The 18113-nt window shown below is 39.0% G+C and overlaps 1 protein-coding gene across 6 annotated transcripts; it reads right to left on the reverse strand.

Annotated features, from left to right (window-relative positions):
- Positions 1-37: 37 nt before the first annotated feature.
- Positions 38-16516, reverse strand: LOC115225553 (zinc finger protein 248-like). 6 transcript variants are annotated; one of them, XR_005004111.1, is made up of 2 exons: positions 16049-16516; positions 38-453 (listed from the first exon to the last, which is right to left on the reverse strand). XR_005004111.1 is itself a non-coding variant. In XM_036514451.1 (2 exons), exons 1-2 carry the CDS (start codon positions 11376-11378, stop codon positions 433-435), a joined length of 243 nt encoding a protein of 80 aa, XP_036370344.1. In that variant the 5' UTR covers positions 11379-11491; the 3' UTR covers positions 38-432. The 6 variants fall into 6 exon arrangements, 2 of the variants coding, with proteins under 2 accessions (XP_036370344.1, XP_036370343.1); XR_005004112.1 differs by lacking the exon at positions 16049-16516 and adding an exon at positions 14126-14198; XR_005004110.1 differs by lacking the exon at positions 16049-16516 and adding an exon at positions 5409-5557.
- Between the last annotated feature and the right edge of the window lie 1597 nt (positions 16517-18113).

Genomic DNA, 18113 nt, shown 5'->3' on the forward strand with positions numbered 1-18113 from the left:
TCCACCGAGGTCGACTTTGCCATTCACCCTTTCGGGGTCAATAAATAAAGTACCAGTTTCACACTGGGGTTGATATAATCAACTTAATCCCTTTGTCATTCCTTATTTGTCCCCTCTATGTTTAGCCCCCTAGTGGGCAATAAAGAAATATATATTTCCATCAACTGTAATCATTGTCAATATCTGAGGGGGCTGCCAATTCCTTTGCAATCAAGGTTTAATTAGAATACAGGATTGGTTTTCTTGCACCCATTCCAGGCAGTGAAGTACAGAAATGCTGCTAATAATCACACACCCAAAGAAAATCTTTTACAATTCTATAATCGATTTATATAAACAGGGTAATATTTCTTGTGTGTAGCATCTTAGTTTCATCTTAAAGAATATATCATATATATTCATGATGTGTTCGATGTAAAATCTTCTTTTATGCTAAATATCCTCTCTGATACTCTGAAATAAAAAAGAAATAATATGAGATATAGAATATACTTGAAAAGTAAAGATTAAATAATGAAAATTTTATTACGTTTTTATACTGATAAACTGGAGATATAAACCTTTAGCTGGTCAAATAAACGTTAACACGTCAGTCTGACAAACAAACAAGGAGATTATAAGGTAGTCATGGGATGTGCTAAAAATAATAGCTAAATAGCTCTTAAATCATGCACCAATTTTTCAAATTTTGTTTTGGTTTTTGCACAATCCTATGAATTACAAATTCGCAAGAGTTTTCTAAACATTCCCAAAAAGTTTAGAACCAACAAAGAATTTACGATTTACATCTGCTGTTTGTTTGTTGAGCGAAGCGGTCTTCGTCCCAGAGCTCGCAAGATGGAAGAAGTCGGAAACGTGGTCCTTTGCTATTCGTAAGACCCGCAGAAGAGAAAGCAGGTCAGCCCCCCCCTCCGACACCGAGAGCATCCAGGCTCGGCGGTTGCGTAGGAAGTCGGGGGACAAGAAACAGGAAGAAAGAGTGAGAGAAAGTTGGGGCGAAAGAGTACAACAGGGGTCGCCACAACCCTCTGCTGGAGCATCGTGGAGCGTTAGGTGTTTTCGCTCAATAAACACACACAACGCCCAGTCTGGGAATCGAAACCGCGATCCTCCGACCGCGAGTCCGCTGCCCTAACCACTGGGCCATTGCGCCTCCACTTACATCTGCTGTATATGAAATACCAGAAGCTATTGTGTTAAAAAGAGCAAGGACTAACGTTTACTTTGAAACGGTTGATGATGATGATGATGATATATATATATATATATATATTTACTACCCACAAAAGGATAAACATAGAGGGGACAAACAAGGACAGACATAGGGACTAAGTCGATTACATTGATCCCAGTGCATAACTGGTACTTAATTTATCGACCCTGAAAGATGAAAGGCAAAGTCGACCACAGTAGAATGTGAACTCATAACGTAAAGACACATGCATTTCGCCCGTCGTGCTAATGTTGCTGCCAGCTCGCCACCTTCATATTTATATATATATTTGCGTATATATATATATATATATATATATATATATATATATATATATATATATCATCATCATCATCATCATCGTTTAACGTCCGTTCTCCATGCTAGCATGGGTTGGATGGTTCGACCGGGGATCTGGGAAGCCAGAAGGCTGTACCAGTCTTATCTGGCAATATTTCTACAGCTGGATGCCCTTCCTAACGCCAACCCTCCGTGAGTGTAGTGGGTGCTTTTTACGTGCCACCTGTACAGGTGCCAGGCGAGGCTGGCAACGGCCACGGTCGGATTGGTGTATTTTATGTGCCACCGGCATGGAAACCACTCGAAACGGCGCTGGCATCGGCCACGAGTCGGATAGTGCTTTTTATGTACCACCAGACCAGGGATCCTGGCTGGTTCAATTCGATTTCGATTTCGCTTGCCCCAACATGTCTTCGCAAGCAAAGGAGGGTTGGCATGGGTGCCTGTCGTCGGATGAGGTTCTATATCGACTTCGCTTGCCTCAACAGGTCTTTGTGTCCAAGGGAACAAAAGGCATTCATATGTGGGCTGGGCTCACTTGTCCTGCCTGGTCTTCTCACGTACAGCATATTCCATAGGTCTCGGTCGCTGGTCATTTCCTCAGTGAGGCCTAAAGTTCGAAGGTCGTGCTTCACCACCTCCTCCAAGGGTTTTCATGGGTCTACCTCTTCAACGGGTTCCATCAACTGCTAGGGATTGGAACTTTCTCACACACCTATCTTCATCCATTCTCGCCACATGTCCATACCAGCGCAATCGTCTCTCTTGCACACCACAACTGATGCTTCTTAGATACAACATTTCTCTCAAGGTACTAACGCTCTGTCGAGTAAGTACACTGACGTTACACATCCATCGGAGCATACTGGCTTCATTCCTCACAAGCTTACACATGTCTTCAGCAGTCACGGCCCATGTTTCACTGCCATGTAGCATAGCTGTTCGTACACATGCATCATACAGTCTGCCTTTTACTCTGAGCGAGAGGCCTTTAGTCACCAGCAGAGGTAAGAGCTCCCTAGACTTTGCCCAGGCTATTCTTATCCTAGCAGTTACACTTTCAGCGCACCCATCCCCACTACTGACTTGGACACCTAGATAACGGAAGCTATCAACTACTTCTAGTTTTTCCCCCTGGAAAGTGACGGAAGTTGTTTTCTGCAGATTTTCGGAGGTTAATGCTCCCAAGCATCTGCCACATACAAAAACTATCTTCCCAGTTAGCCTACCTTTGACATTGCTGCACCCCTTATGTGTCCATAGCTTACACTGGGTACATCTTATAGAGTTTCTACTTACACCTTTTCTACAGATCGAGCAGGGCCATCTTCCTGAAGACATTTGTGGATTGTCTACCTTCCTACTTATTAGTACTTTGGTTTCAGCTAGGTTGACTCTAAGGCCCCTCGATTCTAAACCCTCCTTCCACACCTGGAACTTCTCCTCCAGTTCTGATAGTGACTCAGCAATTAGAGCAAGGTCGTCAGCACAGAGGAGCTCCCAGGGGCAACCTGTCTTGAATTCCTCCGTAATTGCCTGGAGGACTATGATAAATAGGAGGGGGCTGAGTACTGAACCCTGGTGGACCCCAACCTCTACTTTGAATTCTTCTGTGTATATGTTGCCAACCCTAACCTTACTTACGGCATCTCTGTACATGGCTTGCACAGCCCTCACCAGCCATTCATCTATCCCTAGTTTCCTCATTGACCACCAGATAAGGGATCGGGGGACCCTATCAAAGGCTTTCTCCATGTCAACGAAAGCCAGGTACAGGGCTTATCTTTGGCTAGGTATTTCTCCTGCAGCTGCCTTACCAGGAATATAGCATCAGTGGTACTTTTCCCTTGCACGAACCCAAACTGCATCTCATCTAAACTAACTCTCTCTCTAATTAGGTGGGCTATGACCCTCTCCGTAACCTTCATTACCTGATCCAACAGCTTGATACCTCTGTAATTATTTGTATCTAGGGCATCACCTTTACCTTTGTAGCAGTTGACTAGTATGCTGCTACACCAGTTATTGGGTATGACTCCTTCATGTATCACCTGGTTGACTATACGGGTGCTGCCAGATGTTTTGAGCATCTCTGCAGTAATTCCTGATGGGCCTGGGGCTTTCCCTGTCTTCATGCTTCTAATTGCCTTAGCTACCACGGAACTATCAACTCGGATAGCTGGTCCCTCTGTTGGGTCAACATTCGGCAGACTCTCTTTATCCCATTCATTTTCTTTATTCAGCAACCTTTCATAGTGGCATCTCCAAACCTCTCTCTTTGCATCCTCATTTAGCGCAAGTGAACCATCATCCATGCGAACACACTTCTCTCCTACCACATCACGATTCTCTCTCACACACTGTCTTGCAACACGAAATACCTCAAGTCTTTCATCCTCACGGCTCACAACATTGGCAAATTTTTTCTTATCCGCTTCCCCTCTGGCTAAATAAACATGTCTCCTAGCTTCCCTTCTGGCTGTCTGATACAATTCCCTGCTACCACCGTTCTTCCAGTCCCTCCAAGCCTGTTTCTTTTGTCTAATAGCCCTGTCCACCACATTGTTCCACCACCACGTTACTCTGGGTCGAGACGGAACTTTGCTCCATCCACAGATCTGGTCAGTGGCTGTCAGCAGATTGTCCCGTAGAAATCTCCAGTTGTCTTCCACATTAAGTGAAGCTATATCCCCTTCTATTTCGTCAAAGGCTTCGAGTAGTATGTCTCTAAATCTCTGTCCATTTGCAGGATCTTTAAGCTTCCAGACCCTTCTCCTCCAAGCTGGTCTTCTTCTGGGCAATATATATATATATATATATATATATATATATATATATATATATATATAATATATATATATATATATATATATATATATATATTGGTAAAACGGTAAGATAACAAAAGAAAGAAAGAGACCTCAATATTATGTAAATAGAGGAAATTTATCTATAAAATAATATGTTACATTTACTCAATAGTCAAGATAAAACTCTGAGCTTCAGATGCCGAAGTGGAAATCCACAACACCATCTCTTCGGTTATCTGGCCATCTGAAAAAACGCTATGAAAAAATACCGTTATATAAAGGGAAATTACTGTATTATAATTCTGCGCGCGAAAACCCACGTGCGTACTTATACGTCACTATGGAAACATACACATCTTCACTCGCATTTTTCGCCAAATATATACGCATATATATACAACCTCATACACACACACACATGCGTACCGTAAAAGTTCATACATACGTCTATATACGCACAAACACAAGAAAAACCATGGTTAAAGGTAACAGAAAAAAATATAATAAGGAAGTATACAAAGCATAAAAACCACGTTCATATACGGACAGGCCCCTATGCACTCATACACACACACACACGCCCCTATATGTACATACCCGCACATATTTATATACGCATACATACACACGCATATACAAAAAATGAATATATATTTCCCCCCCCCACAAAAAAATGGAAAAATACTAAGTAAAAACGTCTATATATATATATATATATAGACATATATACGTATATACATATATATGCACATACACACACACAAAAGTTGGCGATTACAAAGGAATTTCACAAGAATCATATATATAGTGGAAGCCGCTTATTGTGATCATTTCCGTACAGCATTGGCCAACACCTAACAGATGACGTTAAACAAATATAAAGTCTGAACAAATTAATTTCGATAACAATAACCGGCTGATAACGTTATCCGTTATTCCGATTGACCGCCACTCCATTCCTGCCCAGCCTACATCAATACACAACAAACTACGGCATTTCTATAAATCGCAGTATTTGCTATACAACGTCTTCAATCAGATCGTATTCCTCTCCAATATATATACATATATATATAATAACTTACCCCTGATGCTTAATAAATAAATAAATATTTATTTACTTTCGATTTCGTCTCCAAAGAATTGAGGAAACGTGACAAGCCGGAAGTAAGGTGCGTCATGTGACTTAGACTCTTTAATATATGAAACCACAAAGAGTGCTGCTGACACAAAAGCGAAACTAAGAAGGAAGGGGGAACGTAATATTGTTGTCGACTATCACCATGGTTACTGTCTAAGCGGAAGGCGCATGGCTCGGTGGTTAGCGCATCGGGCTATCAATCACGAGTTAGTGAGTTCGATTCCCTGGATCTTTTCGCTGTTCCACGTTGCCAGCGGAATCCTCGGCGACTCACGGGAATTCCGGAGCAGGGGATTCAGTTGGTCTTACACCTGAATCCTCATCGGCAAACGACGGGGATCCACGATGTATAAAAATGTCTGTTTAGGTATAGATGGAAATGGTGAGGATATTAAGAAATGGTTAATAGCAAAATTTGTGAAATAAAAAAATTGGAATGGGCAGTGAAAAGGAAAACGAAACAGTGAAAGAAATTTTATAACTTTGTTTAAGTAATTTTTTTAGTCCTTCCTTTTTTCTGAGTTGTGCGTTAGATATGAAATTAGATATGAAATCATTCGTATCTAATTCCGGTCTCCTAATAATTATCAGTTATGAAGTGGAATTGATCAAGGAATAAAGATTAGTATGAAACTATAGCAGGAAATAAACGGAATTTGCAAGACTGAACGGTTAATGGACGAGGGGAAGTAACTCTTCTTTCAACAAAAGTCCTCAATATTTTTAATTAGCTTCGGGTTTAAATGACAATTAATTAATTCAAGAAATTGTTAGAAAGGATCACAAAAGTACAGCCCCCAGAATCACTGCAGGGTTAAATGACTGCCTCAAGAACCCAGTTTCCACAAAAACTATTTGCTGGGAGCTGCAAAAAGCCAGATTTCAAGGGAGGGCTGCAATCAGAAAACCACAACTTTCAAAAACAAACGTTGCAAAGCGTTTAGAGTGGAGTAAAACCTACAGAAATGGTCCATAGAGCAGTGGAAGAATGTTATTTTCTAGGACGAGTCATCCTTTACCTTATTTCCGACCACCGGCCGAGTATACGTGTGAAGAGAGCCAAAAGAAGCATTTGACCCAGACTGCCTTCTTCCAACTGTTAAACATGGAGGAGGATCTGTAATGATCTGGGGAGCTATATCTTGGAAATCTGCCAGCCCAATGGTTTCCCTTCATGGCAGAATTAATAGTCAAGACTATTTAAGCATTTTATCTGATCAAATTCATCCTATGGTTGTGGATCTGCTTCTGGAGGGAAACACAAGCTTTCAGGATGATAATGCACCAATTCACACAGCTAAAGTTGTCACTGAATGGGACGAGGAACGTTCATCAACCGTTTCAAAGTAAACATTAGTCCTTGCTCTTTTTTACACAATAACTTCTGGTATTTCATATACAGCAGATCTTTCCTTCTCCTATGTTTCCGACGAACTGCTCTGCTCGAAACATTATACGCACCTTTTTCCTGAGCGTCCAATGATACTATATTTGTTCCACTTCTTCGCGTTATTGTGCTTTTTTGTTTGGATTAATTATATATATATATTACCGATTGTGGCCGCTGCCAGATTCAGCCGGCACCTGTGCCGATGGCATGTAAAAAACACCCACTACAAATATATACAAATTAAAATCCAGGAAACAGAGAAGTAGCATCAATATAGTTTATTCACTGCAAAAATTCAACATGTACACTTACAGCTGTTTCGATTTTGCTCAAAAGAAATTCCAATAATTAAAACCTTTAATTGGGCAAAATCTCATCAGAGGAATGAAAAAGACATATCGTTAGGTTATCACATGTTATTCTTCCAAAACATCTCAACAGACTAAAACTTTTTTTTAATTACTAATATTGGTATAAATCTTGGCCAGTGGGTAACAGGTTGTATAAGGGTAATAATCTTTATATATATAAAACTGAGAATGTGTGTCTGTCTGTCTGTGTGTTTCCCTAAAACTTGTGAAGTACAGAACCAATTTCATTAGAATTTTACACATGCCTTACTTAGGGTCCATGTAGTTTCATGGGCAAAAAAAAAATGTTCAACTTCTTGCCTAGAGCGAGCCCATAGCAATATCATATTTTCTCCACTATTTCAGTATTACATGTTAAAAGTGAAACAAAAATATTTCACTATTTTATGTCAGATGCTTTCACTTTAACAACAAAAATAATAATAACAATTGAATTATATGTAGTAAGTAATAATTAAAATCAAACTAAAGTATAATATAATCGTAACATACAAAAGTAAAAATAGCATCAATGATTTGAACTTGAATAAGTGGTTTCACATGAATGGGAATAAATTAAAAATATAATTAGCGTGCAGAAATGGAATAGTCCAGATGGATAATACAAAATTAAATTAAAGACAAGACTTTTGTCTATAAAGTATACAATGTAGAGAAAAAAGAAGAGCTAACAATTCCAGTCTGTTATATATTTTGAGTATTGTTATCACTAGCGATATCAAGATATAACTTTGTATTTTGCATTTTATGTGTAGATGTATATAGATAGATGTACATGTAATATGTACACATATATACATGCACTAGCACTATGACCCGGCAACGACGGGTCTTTAATGCTAGTTGGTAAATAAATGGTAGATAGTGAGTGATATTCTCACTGTAACTATTTTATAATGTATCGATTTAATTATTTTGTAATTTATCTATACCAGTTCAATCAATTTCTTTAACAAAGTTATAAATGTGATCACGTTGTTCTCTCATTCATATGATACTATTTTTACTATAACTCATAATCTAACATTTATTTAATGCGGTTTCGATTCTCAGACCGGGCGTTGTGTGTGTTTATTGAGCGAAAACACCTAAAGCTCCACGAGGCTCCGGCAGGGGGTGGTGATGATCTCTGCTGTACTCTTTCTGCCTGCTTCTTGAGTAATGCTGCGATGGACTGGCGTCCTGTCCAGCTGGTGGTGTAACACATATCCCACAGAGACCGGGCCCATGAGCCTGGCTAGGTTTGTAAAGGGCGCATAAATAAATAAAAATAATAAATATACTGGCATGTAATAAAACTGTGTAAGAGAATAATTTACCACAACTCAATTGCAAGAAGCACTTCCATCAAGTTAAGCTATTTATTCGAGAGAATGATTTAATAGAGGTGCAGGAGTGGCTGTGTGGTAAGTAGCTTGCTAACCAACCACATGGTTCCGGGTTCAGTCACACTGAGTGGCATCTTGGGCAAGTGTCTTCTGCTATAGCCCCGGGCCGGCCAAAGCCTTGTGAGTGGATTTGGTAGACGGAAACTGAAAGAAGCCTGTCGTATATACGTATACATATATATGTATATATGTGCATGTGTTTGTGTGTCTATCTTTGTCCCCCTAGCATTGCTTGTCAATCGATGCTGGTGTGTTTACGTCCCCGTCACTTAGCGGTTCGGCAAAAAGAGACCGATAGAATAAGTACTGGACTTACAAAGAATAAGTCCTGGGGTCGATTTGCTCGACTAAAGGTGGTGCTCCAGCATGGCCGTTGTCAAATGACTGAAACAAGTAAAAGAGAGAGAGAGAGAGTAATAGAATTATCACAGTGTTATGCTGTGATTATGAGAGAATGATTGGCCACAGGTATCACAATGATATGGTTTCTCTCCTGTGTGAATACGTTTGTGAGTGATTAGGTCACTACTTCCAGAGAATGATTTACCACAGATATCACAATGATATGGTTTCTCTCCTGTATGAAAACGTTTGTGAGTGGTTAGGTCACTATTTCTAGATAATGATTTACCACAGATATCACACTGATAAGGCTTCTCTCCTGTGTGAATGTATTTGTGAGTAGTTAAGTGGTGATTTCGAGAGAATGATTTACCACAAATATCACAATGATAAGGTTTCTCTCCTGTGTGAATGTATTTGTGAGTAGTTAAGTTGCGATTTTGAGAGAATGATTTACCACATATATCACAATGATAAGGTTTCTCTCCTGTATGAATGTATTTGTGTTTAGTTAAGTTTTGATTTTGAGAGAATGACTTACCACAGATATCACAATGATAAGGTTTCTCTCCTGTGTGAATGTATTTGTGTTTAGTTAAGTGGTGATTCTGAGAGAATGATTTACCACATATATCACAATGATAAGGTTTCTCTCCTGTGTGAATGTATTTGTGTTTAGTTAAGTGGTGATTCTGAGAGAATGATTTACCACATATATCACAATGATAAGGTTTCTCTCCTGTGTGAATGTATTTGTGTTTAGTTAACTGGTGATTCTGAGAGAATGATTTACCACATATATCACAATGATAAGGTTTCTCTCCTGTGTGAATGTATTTGTGAGTGGCTAATTTGCGATTTTGAGAGAATGATTTACCACATATATCACAATGATAAGGTTTCTCTCCTGTGTGAATGTATTTGTGTTTAGTTAAGTTTTGATTTTGAGAGAATGATTCTCCACAGATATCACAATGATAAGGTTTCTCACCTGTGTGAATGTATTTGTGAGTAGTTAAGTTTTGATTTTGAGAGAATGATTTACCACAGATATCACAGTTATATGGTTTCTCTCCTGTATGAATACGTTTGTGAGTGGTTAGGTCACTATTTCTAGAGAATGATTTACCACAGATATCACAGCTATATGGTTTTTCTCCCGTATGAATATGCATGTGTGTAGTCAACAAATCATTCTGAGAGAATGATTTACCACATATATCACAATGAAATGGTTTCTCTCCTGTGTGAATGTATTTGTGTTTAGTTAGGTTTTGATTCTGAGAGAATGACTTACCACAGATATCACAGTGATAAGGTTTCTCTCCTGTGTGAATGTATTTGTGAGTAGTTAAGTGGTGATTATGAGAGAATGATTTACCACAGATATCACAGTGATAAGGTTTCTCTCCTGTATGAATGTATTTGTGAGTAGTTAAGTGGTGATTCTGAGAGAATGATTTACCACAGATATCACAATGATATTGTTTCGCTCCTGTATGAATACGTTTGTGTGTGGTTAGGTTGCTATTTCCAGAGAATAATTTACCACAGATATCACAGTGATAAGGTTTCTCTCCTGTGTGAATGTATTTGTGAATAGTTAAGTGGTGATTACGAGAGAATGATTTACCACAGATATCACAATGATATTGTTTCGCTCCTGTATGAAGACGTTTGTGTGTGGTTAGGTTGCTATTTCCAGAGAATGATTTACCACAGATATCACAGTGATAAGGTTTCTCTCCTGTATGAGTACGTTTGTGAATGGTTAGGACACTATTTCCAGAGAATGATTTACCACAGATATCACACTGATATGGTTTCTCTCCTGTATGAGTACGTTTGTGAATGGTTAGGTAGCCATTTTGAGAGAATGATTTACCACAGATATCACAATGATATGGTTTCCCTCTTGTATGAGTACGTTTGTGAGTAGTTAAGTGTTGATTCTGAGAGAATGATTTACCACAGATATCACAATGATATGGTTTCTCTCCTGTATGAATACGTTTGTGAGTGGTTAGGTCGCTATTTCCAGAGAATGATTTACCACAGATATCACAATGATGTGACTTAACCACAATGTGGATGCATTTGTGAATAGCTAAGCTATGATTCTGAGAGAATGATTTACCACAAGTATTACAGCGATACGGCTCGACACCTGCGTGAATGTGTTTATGTGTGGTCAAACGAACCTTTTCAGAGAATGATTTACCACAGATGTCACAGCGATAGAGATCCTCTCCTGCATGGAAACATTTGTGAATCGTCTGTTCATCTTTGAGAAAGAAGGACTTGTTGCAGACATCACAGTGAAATGATGTTTTCTCTTCTTCTTCTGTTTCATCTTCAGTAAAATCAATCCTTAACGACTGTGTATTACAATTAACCTCATTATCACGTAATTCATTTTCCATTATTTTTCTCCTCTCACCACAAAGTCCAAATGTCTTTCTTTTTTTTCTTCTTTTTTTTTATATTCTATTCCTCAGTTATTTCTGTTGCTTGAAATGCTTAGCGGTATTTCGTCTGTCTTTTTGTTCTGAGTTCAAATTCCACCGAGGTCGACTTTGCCTTTCATCCTCTCTGGGTCAATAAATAAAGTACCAGTTTCACACTAGGGTAGATATAATCGACTTAATCCCTTTGTCTGTCCTTATTTGTCCCCTCTATGTTTAGTCCCTTGTGGGTAGTAAAGAAATAGAAATACGTATTTCGTCTGTCTTTTTTCTGAGTTCAAATCAGTGGGCAATAAAGAAATATATATTCCATCAACTGTAATCATTGTCAATATCTGAGGGGGCTGCCAATTCCTTTGCAATCCAGGTTTAATTAGAATACAGGATTGGTTTTCTTGCACCCATTCCAGGCAGTGAAGTACAGAAATGCTGCTAATAATCACACACCCAAAGAAAATCTTTTACAATTCTATAATCGATTTATATAAACAGGGTAATATTTCTTCTGTGTAGCATCTTAGTTTCATCTTAAAGAATATATCATATATATTCATGATGTGTTCGATGTAAAATCTTCCTTTATGCTAAATATCCTCTCTGATACTCTGAAATAAAAAAGAAATAATATGAGATATAGAATATACTTGAAAAGTAAAGATTAAATAATGAAAATTTTATTACGTTTTAATACTGATAAACTGGAGATATAAACCTTTAGCTGGCCAAATAAACGTTAACACGTCAGTCTGACAAACAAACAAGGAGATTATAAGGTAGTCGTGGGATGTGCTAAAAATAATAGCTAAATAGCTCTTAAATGATACAGCAATTTAAAATATTTTGTGTTGGCTTTTGCACAATCCTATGAATTACAAATTTGCAAGAGTTTTCTAAAAATTCCCAAAAAGTTTTGAACCAACAAAGAATTTATAATTTACATCTGCTGTTTGTTTGTTGAGCGAAGCGGTCTTCGTCCTAGAGCTCGCAAGATGGAAGAAGTCGGAAACGGGGTCCTTTGCTATTCGTAAGACCCGCAGAAGAGAAAGCAGGTCAGCCCCCCCCCCCGACACCGAGAGCATCGACGGATGGATGAATGCGCATCCAGGCTCGGCGGTAGCGTAGTAAGTCGAAGGACAAGAAACAGGAAGAAAGAGTGAGAGAAAGCCGGGGCGAAAGAGTACAACAGGGGTCGCCACAACCCTCTGCTGGAGCATCGTGGAGCTTTAGGTGTTTTCGCTCAATAAACACTCACAACGCCCGGTCTGGGAATCGAAACCGCGATCCTCCGAATGCGAGTCCGCTGCCCTAACCGCTGGGCCATTGCGCTTCCACTTACATGTGCTGTATATGAAATATCAGAGGTTATTGTGTTAAAAAGAGCAAGGACTAATGTTTACTTGGAAACGGTTGATGATGATGATATATATATATATATATATTTATTGCCTACAAGGGGATAAACTTAGAGGGAACAAACGAGGACAGACATAGGGATTAAGTCGATTACATCGACTCCAGTGCATAACCGGTGCTTAATTTATCGACCCTGAAAGATGAAAGGCAAAGTGGACCTCAGTGGAATTTGAACTAATAACGGAAAGACACATGCATTTCGCCCGTCGTGCTAATGTTGCTGCCAGATCGCCACCTTATATATATATATATATATATATATATATATATATATATATATATATTGGTAAAACGGTAAGATAACGAAAGAAAGAAAGAGACCTCAATATTATGTAAATAGAGGAAATTTATCTATAAAATAATATGTTACATTTACTCAATAGTCAAGATAAAACTCTGAGTTTCAGATGCCGAAGTGGAAATCCACAACACCATCTCTTCGGTTATCTGGCCATCTGAAAAAACGCTATGAAAAAATACCGTTATATAAAGGGAAATTACTGTTTTATAATTCTGCGCGCGAAAACCCACGTGCGTACTTAAACGTCACTATGGAAACGTACACATCTTCACTCACATTTTTCGCCAAATATATACGCATATATATACAACCTCATACACACACACATGCGTACCGTAAAAGTTCATACATACGTCTATATACGCACAAACACAAGAAAAACCATGGTTAAAGGTAACAGAAAAAAATATAATAAGGAAGTATACAAAGCATAAAAACCACGTTCATATACGGACATGCCCCTATGCACTCATACACACACACACGCCCATATATGTACATACCCGCACATATTTATATACGCATACATACACACGCATATACAAAAAATGAATATATATATGTCCCCCCCCCACAAAAAAATGGAAAAATACTAAGTCAAAACGTCTATATATATATATATATATATATATATATATATATAGACATATATGCACATACACACACACAAAAGTTAGCGATTACAAAGGAATTTCACAAGAATCATATATATAGTGGAAGCCGCTTATTGTGATCATTTCCGTACAGCATTGGCCAACACCTAACAGATGACGTTAAACAAATATAAAGTCTGAACCAATTAATTTCGATAACAATAACCGGCTGATAACGTTATCCGCTATTCCGATTGACCGCCACTCCATTCCTGCCCAGCCTACATCAATACACAACAAACTACGGCATTTCTATAAATCGCAGTATTTGCTATACAACGTCTTCAATCAGATCGTATTCCTCTCCAATATATATACATATATATATAATAACTTACCCCTGATGCTTAATAAATAAATAAATATTTATTTACTTTCGATTTCGTCTCCAAAGATTCGAGGAAACGTGACAAGCCGGAAGTAAGGTGCGTCATGTGACTTAGACTCTTTAATATATGAAACCACAAAGAGTGCTGCTGACACAAAAGCGAAACTAAGAAGGAAGGGGGAACGTAATATTGTTGTTGACTATCACCATGGTTACTGTCTAAGCGGAAGGCGCATGGCTCGGTGGTTAGCGCATCGGGCTATCAATCGCGAGTTAGTGAGTTCGATTCCCTGGATCTTTTCGTTTTGACTGGCAGATTTTTTTTATAATTTCTTTGTAACTAAACACTTTTAAACTTAAGTACCAGTTACGCACTGGGGTCGATGTAATCAACTTAATCCTTTTGTCTGTCCTTGTCTGTTCCCTCCTATCTTTTCCGTTTGAACAGCAGTTTTTAACATAATTTCTAGGTGACTAAACACTTTTAAACTTCGTGTAGTGGTAGAATTTGTTACATAAAACATCTTTTTCTCTTGGCTTTCTTGAGAAAATTCTGTAGTTTGTAAGCTACAATTATTGCTGTTGATAAACTACGGCAGATATTGTATTCACCTCAATAGACGTCATTGATTGGTTGAAATTGCCGAAATGCAAGAAATTAAACAACAAATAGCTTACAAGCTACAGAATTTTCTCAAGAAAACCAAGAGAAAAAGATGTTTTATAAATACATTCTACCAGTATACGAATTTTAAAGAATAAGTCCTGGGGTCGATTTGATCGACTAAAGGCGGTGCTCCAGCATGGCCACAGTCACATGACTGAAACAAGTAAAAGAGTAAAGAGAGATAGCTAGATAAACAGGTAGATAGATAGGTATGTAGGTAGGCAGATAGATAAATAGACAGACAGATAAGATAGATAGATAGATAGATAGATAGATAGATAGATAGATAGATATATAGATAGATAGATATATAGATAGATAGAGAGACAGATAAGGTAGACAGATAGATAGAGAGAGAGAGAGAGAGAGAGAGAGACAGACAGATAGATGGATAGACAGAGAGAAGCATTTCTTTCTTCGAAAAGGACGATTCTTTTCTTCAGCTTTAAAGCTTCAGCAAAATTGCTTTGAGTCTTCATGTTGGTGGTGGTGGCCATGTTTATAGCAGTAAGGGTTGTCTTTACTTCTTTGTCTCTTCTAAGGCCAGACTGGCAGGTTTCTGTGTGCGTTCAAGCGGAACAACTTCCTTTTCAGACAGATAGTAGAAGCACTCCGTCGGTTACGACGATGAAGGTTCCGGTTGATCCAAATCAACGGAACAGCCTGCTCGTGAAATTAACGTGTAAGTGGCTGAGCACTCCACAGACACGTGTACCCTTAACGTAGTTCTCGGGGATATTCAGCGTGACACAGAGAGTGACAAGGCCGGCCCTTTGAAATACAGGTACAACAGAAACAGGAAGTAAGAGTGAGAGAAAGTTGTGGTGAAAGAGTACAGCAGGGATCACCACCATCCCCTGCCGGAGCCTCGTGGAGCTTTTAGGTGTTTTCGCTCAATAAACACTCACAACGCCCGGTCTGGGAATCGAAACCGCGATCCTATGACCGCGAGTCCGCTGCCCTAACCACTAAATAAAACACAAAAATACAAAGTAAATAATTTTAAAACTAAGTAAATAACACAAAAACACAAAGTAAGGATCGACTAGTCATGACTAGCTAGCGCGGATGCACGAGTACGCGCACCGGATTCACTCTTCTCAAGTAGTACCGATAGATAGACAGACAGAGATAGATAGATAAATAGAGATAGATAGGTAGACATATATAGATAAATAGACAGACAAATAGATGGATAAACGGATGGATGGATGGATAGATAGACAGGCACAGATATGCTATAGAAATAAACTTTGACGTACGCACCTTGAAGTTTTCCAGTGTTAAAACTTTCTTTGGAAGTTGCACGTCATCTTCAGCAGGTGCTTCGTGTGTGTGTGTGTGTGTGTGTAGGCAGAGTACGGCCGAATGGTCAAGAAGATTCCTTAACAACCACGAGGTCCCTCGTTCTGTCCTACTGCGAGACATTTTGGGCAAAAAACACTTTCTGCAGTGTCCAGTTGACCTGAATGAAATCGGACAGAGGGGAAAGTGCTGAACCCAGGAATTCCAAAGAGGTCAGCTTCGGGTCGAAGGGGTTTTGTATGATTCCAGCGGAATCCTCGAAGACTCACGGGAATTGCGGAGCAGGGGTTCCTTCTCTCAGAATCATCACTTGACTGAACACAAATATATTCATACAGGAGATAAGCCGTATCACTGTGACACCTGTGGTAAATATTTCTCTCAGATAAATAACTTAACGACTCACAAACACATTCACACTGGAGAGAAGCCTTAACAGTGCAATATCTTTTATGTTCTTGCTTGATTCGATCATTGAATTGCGGTCATACTGGAGCACCGCCTTAACCCTTTAGTGTTTAAACCAGCCATATCCGGCCCAAATAATCTACCTGTTTTCTGTTAAAACTGCCCACATTTGGTATCTCACATCAGCCTATAATGTCAATCTAAAAACAGGTGATAACATCATCAAAATCTTAAAGCTACGAAATAATGACATGATTCGCTTAAAACAATATGATGAATAAATATTATATTTGACAGAATAATCTGAATGCTAAAGGGTTAAAGGGTTTACTCCAACAAAACGATTTCATTGCACGGAAAAGACACCCAGTGCACTCGATAGAGTGGTTGGCATCAGGAAGAGCATCCAGCTGTAGAAACCCTGCTAGAATAACTGACTGGAGTCTGGTGCAGCTCTCCAGCCTTGCCAGCCCCTGTCAAAAGTCTAACCTATGCGAAGATGGAAATCCAATAATATTTCTTTATTGGTCTCTTTTGTTAAACTGCTAGGTTACAGGTGCTTAAACAAACCAACACAGTTTATCAAACAATAGGCAAACAAGCACACATATGCATGATGGCTTCCATACAGTTTCTGTCAACCAAATTCACTCACACAATATTGGTTAGCCCAGACTATGATGGAAGACACTTGCCCACGGTGCTGCACATTTTCCAAAAAAGATGGACTTCTGGTGACTGTATACTGTTTCAACAAGGATTGTTATCCCTTATTCTGTTTTTCACAATCATCATCCTCATCATTTAATGTCTGTTGTCCATGCTGGCATGGGTTGGACGGTTTGACCAGGGCTGGCAAGCTGTACCAGACTCTAGTCTAGTTTGGCATGGTTTCTATGGCTGGATGCTCTTCCTAACACCAAACACTCTGAGAGTATAATGGGCACTTTTATGTGCACTGGCACAGGTGCCAGTTGTGTGACACTAGTATCTGCCACAACTACAATTTCGCTTGGCTTGATGGGTCTTCTCAAACACAGCATAATGCCAAAGGTCGTGGTCATAAGGAGAATACATTCTACAGACTCTTATTGTCAGATGATTGACCATAAAATACTGAAATCAAAACAACCAAGATTTTTATCTATTTTTTTTTTTATTTGGATTTTAATGTGGATTACTTATGTAATTACGTTTACCTTTTATGTCTGAGAATAAAAAAATTGCTTTATATTATTATTCTTGTTGTCAATCAACTTACCATTTCTCATCTTCAACAAACAAGAACTTCCAGCCTTTACTCCTCAGCCTTCCTAATTCATTTTCATCCTCTGCCAGGCATTATATGGAAGTTTTCCTGTTGCTCACAGACAGATACTTTTTTCTTTACGAAAGGATCAATAAATATACTATTAAGCATTCACCCGATTCCTTGCCTTTTTTTTTCTCCGGAAATTGTAGTTAAGACACCCGTGCCAGTGACACGTAAAAAGCACCATTCGAGCGTGGCAGTTACTAGCATCGCCTGACTGGCGTCCGTGTCGGTGACACGTAAAAGCACCAACCGATCGTGGCGATTTGCCAGCCTGCTCTAGCCCCTGTGCCGGTGGCAAGTAAA

This window comes from Octopus sinensis, linkage group LG28 (assembly GCF_006345805.1).
Source record: "Octopus sinensis linkage group LG28, ASM634580v1, whole genome shotgun sequence".
NCBI lineage: Eukaryota > Metazoa > Mollusca > Cephalopoda > Octopoda > Octopodidae > Octopus > Octopus sinensis.

Bases quoted from the DNA above. Each gene is read 5' to 3' on its own strand.
- LOC115225553 (XM_036514450.1), bottom strand. From the start codon at position 11,378: ATGGAAAATGAATTACGTGATAATGAGGTTAATTGTAATACACAGTCG. The intron at 5,824-11,156 runs GTTCGTTTGACC...ATACCTAAACAG, and splicing joins GTAAATCATTCTCTGAAAAG to ACATTTTTATACATCGTGGA.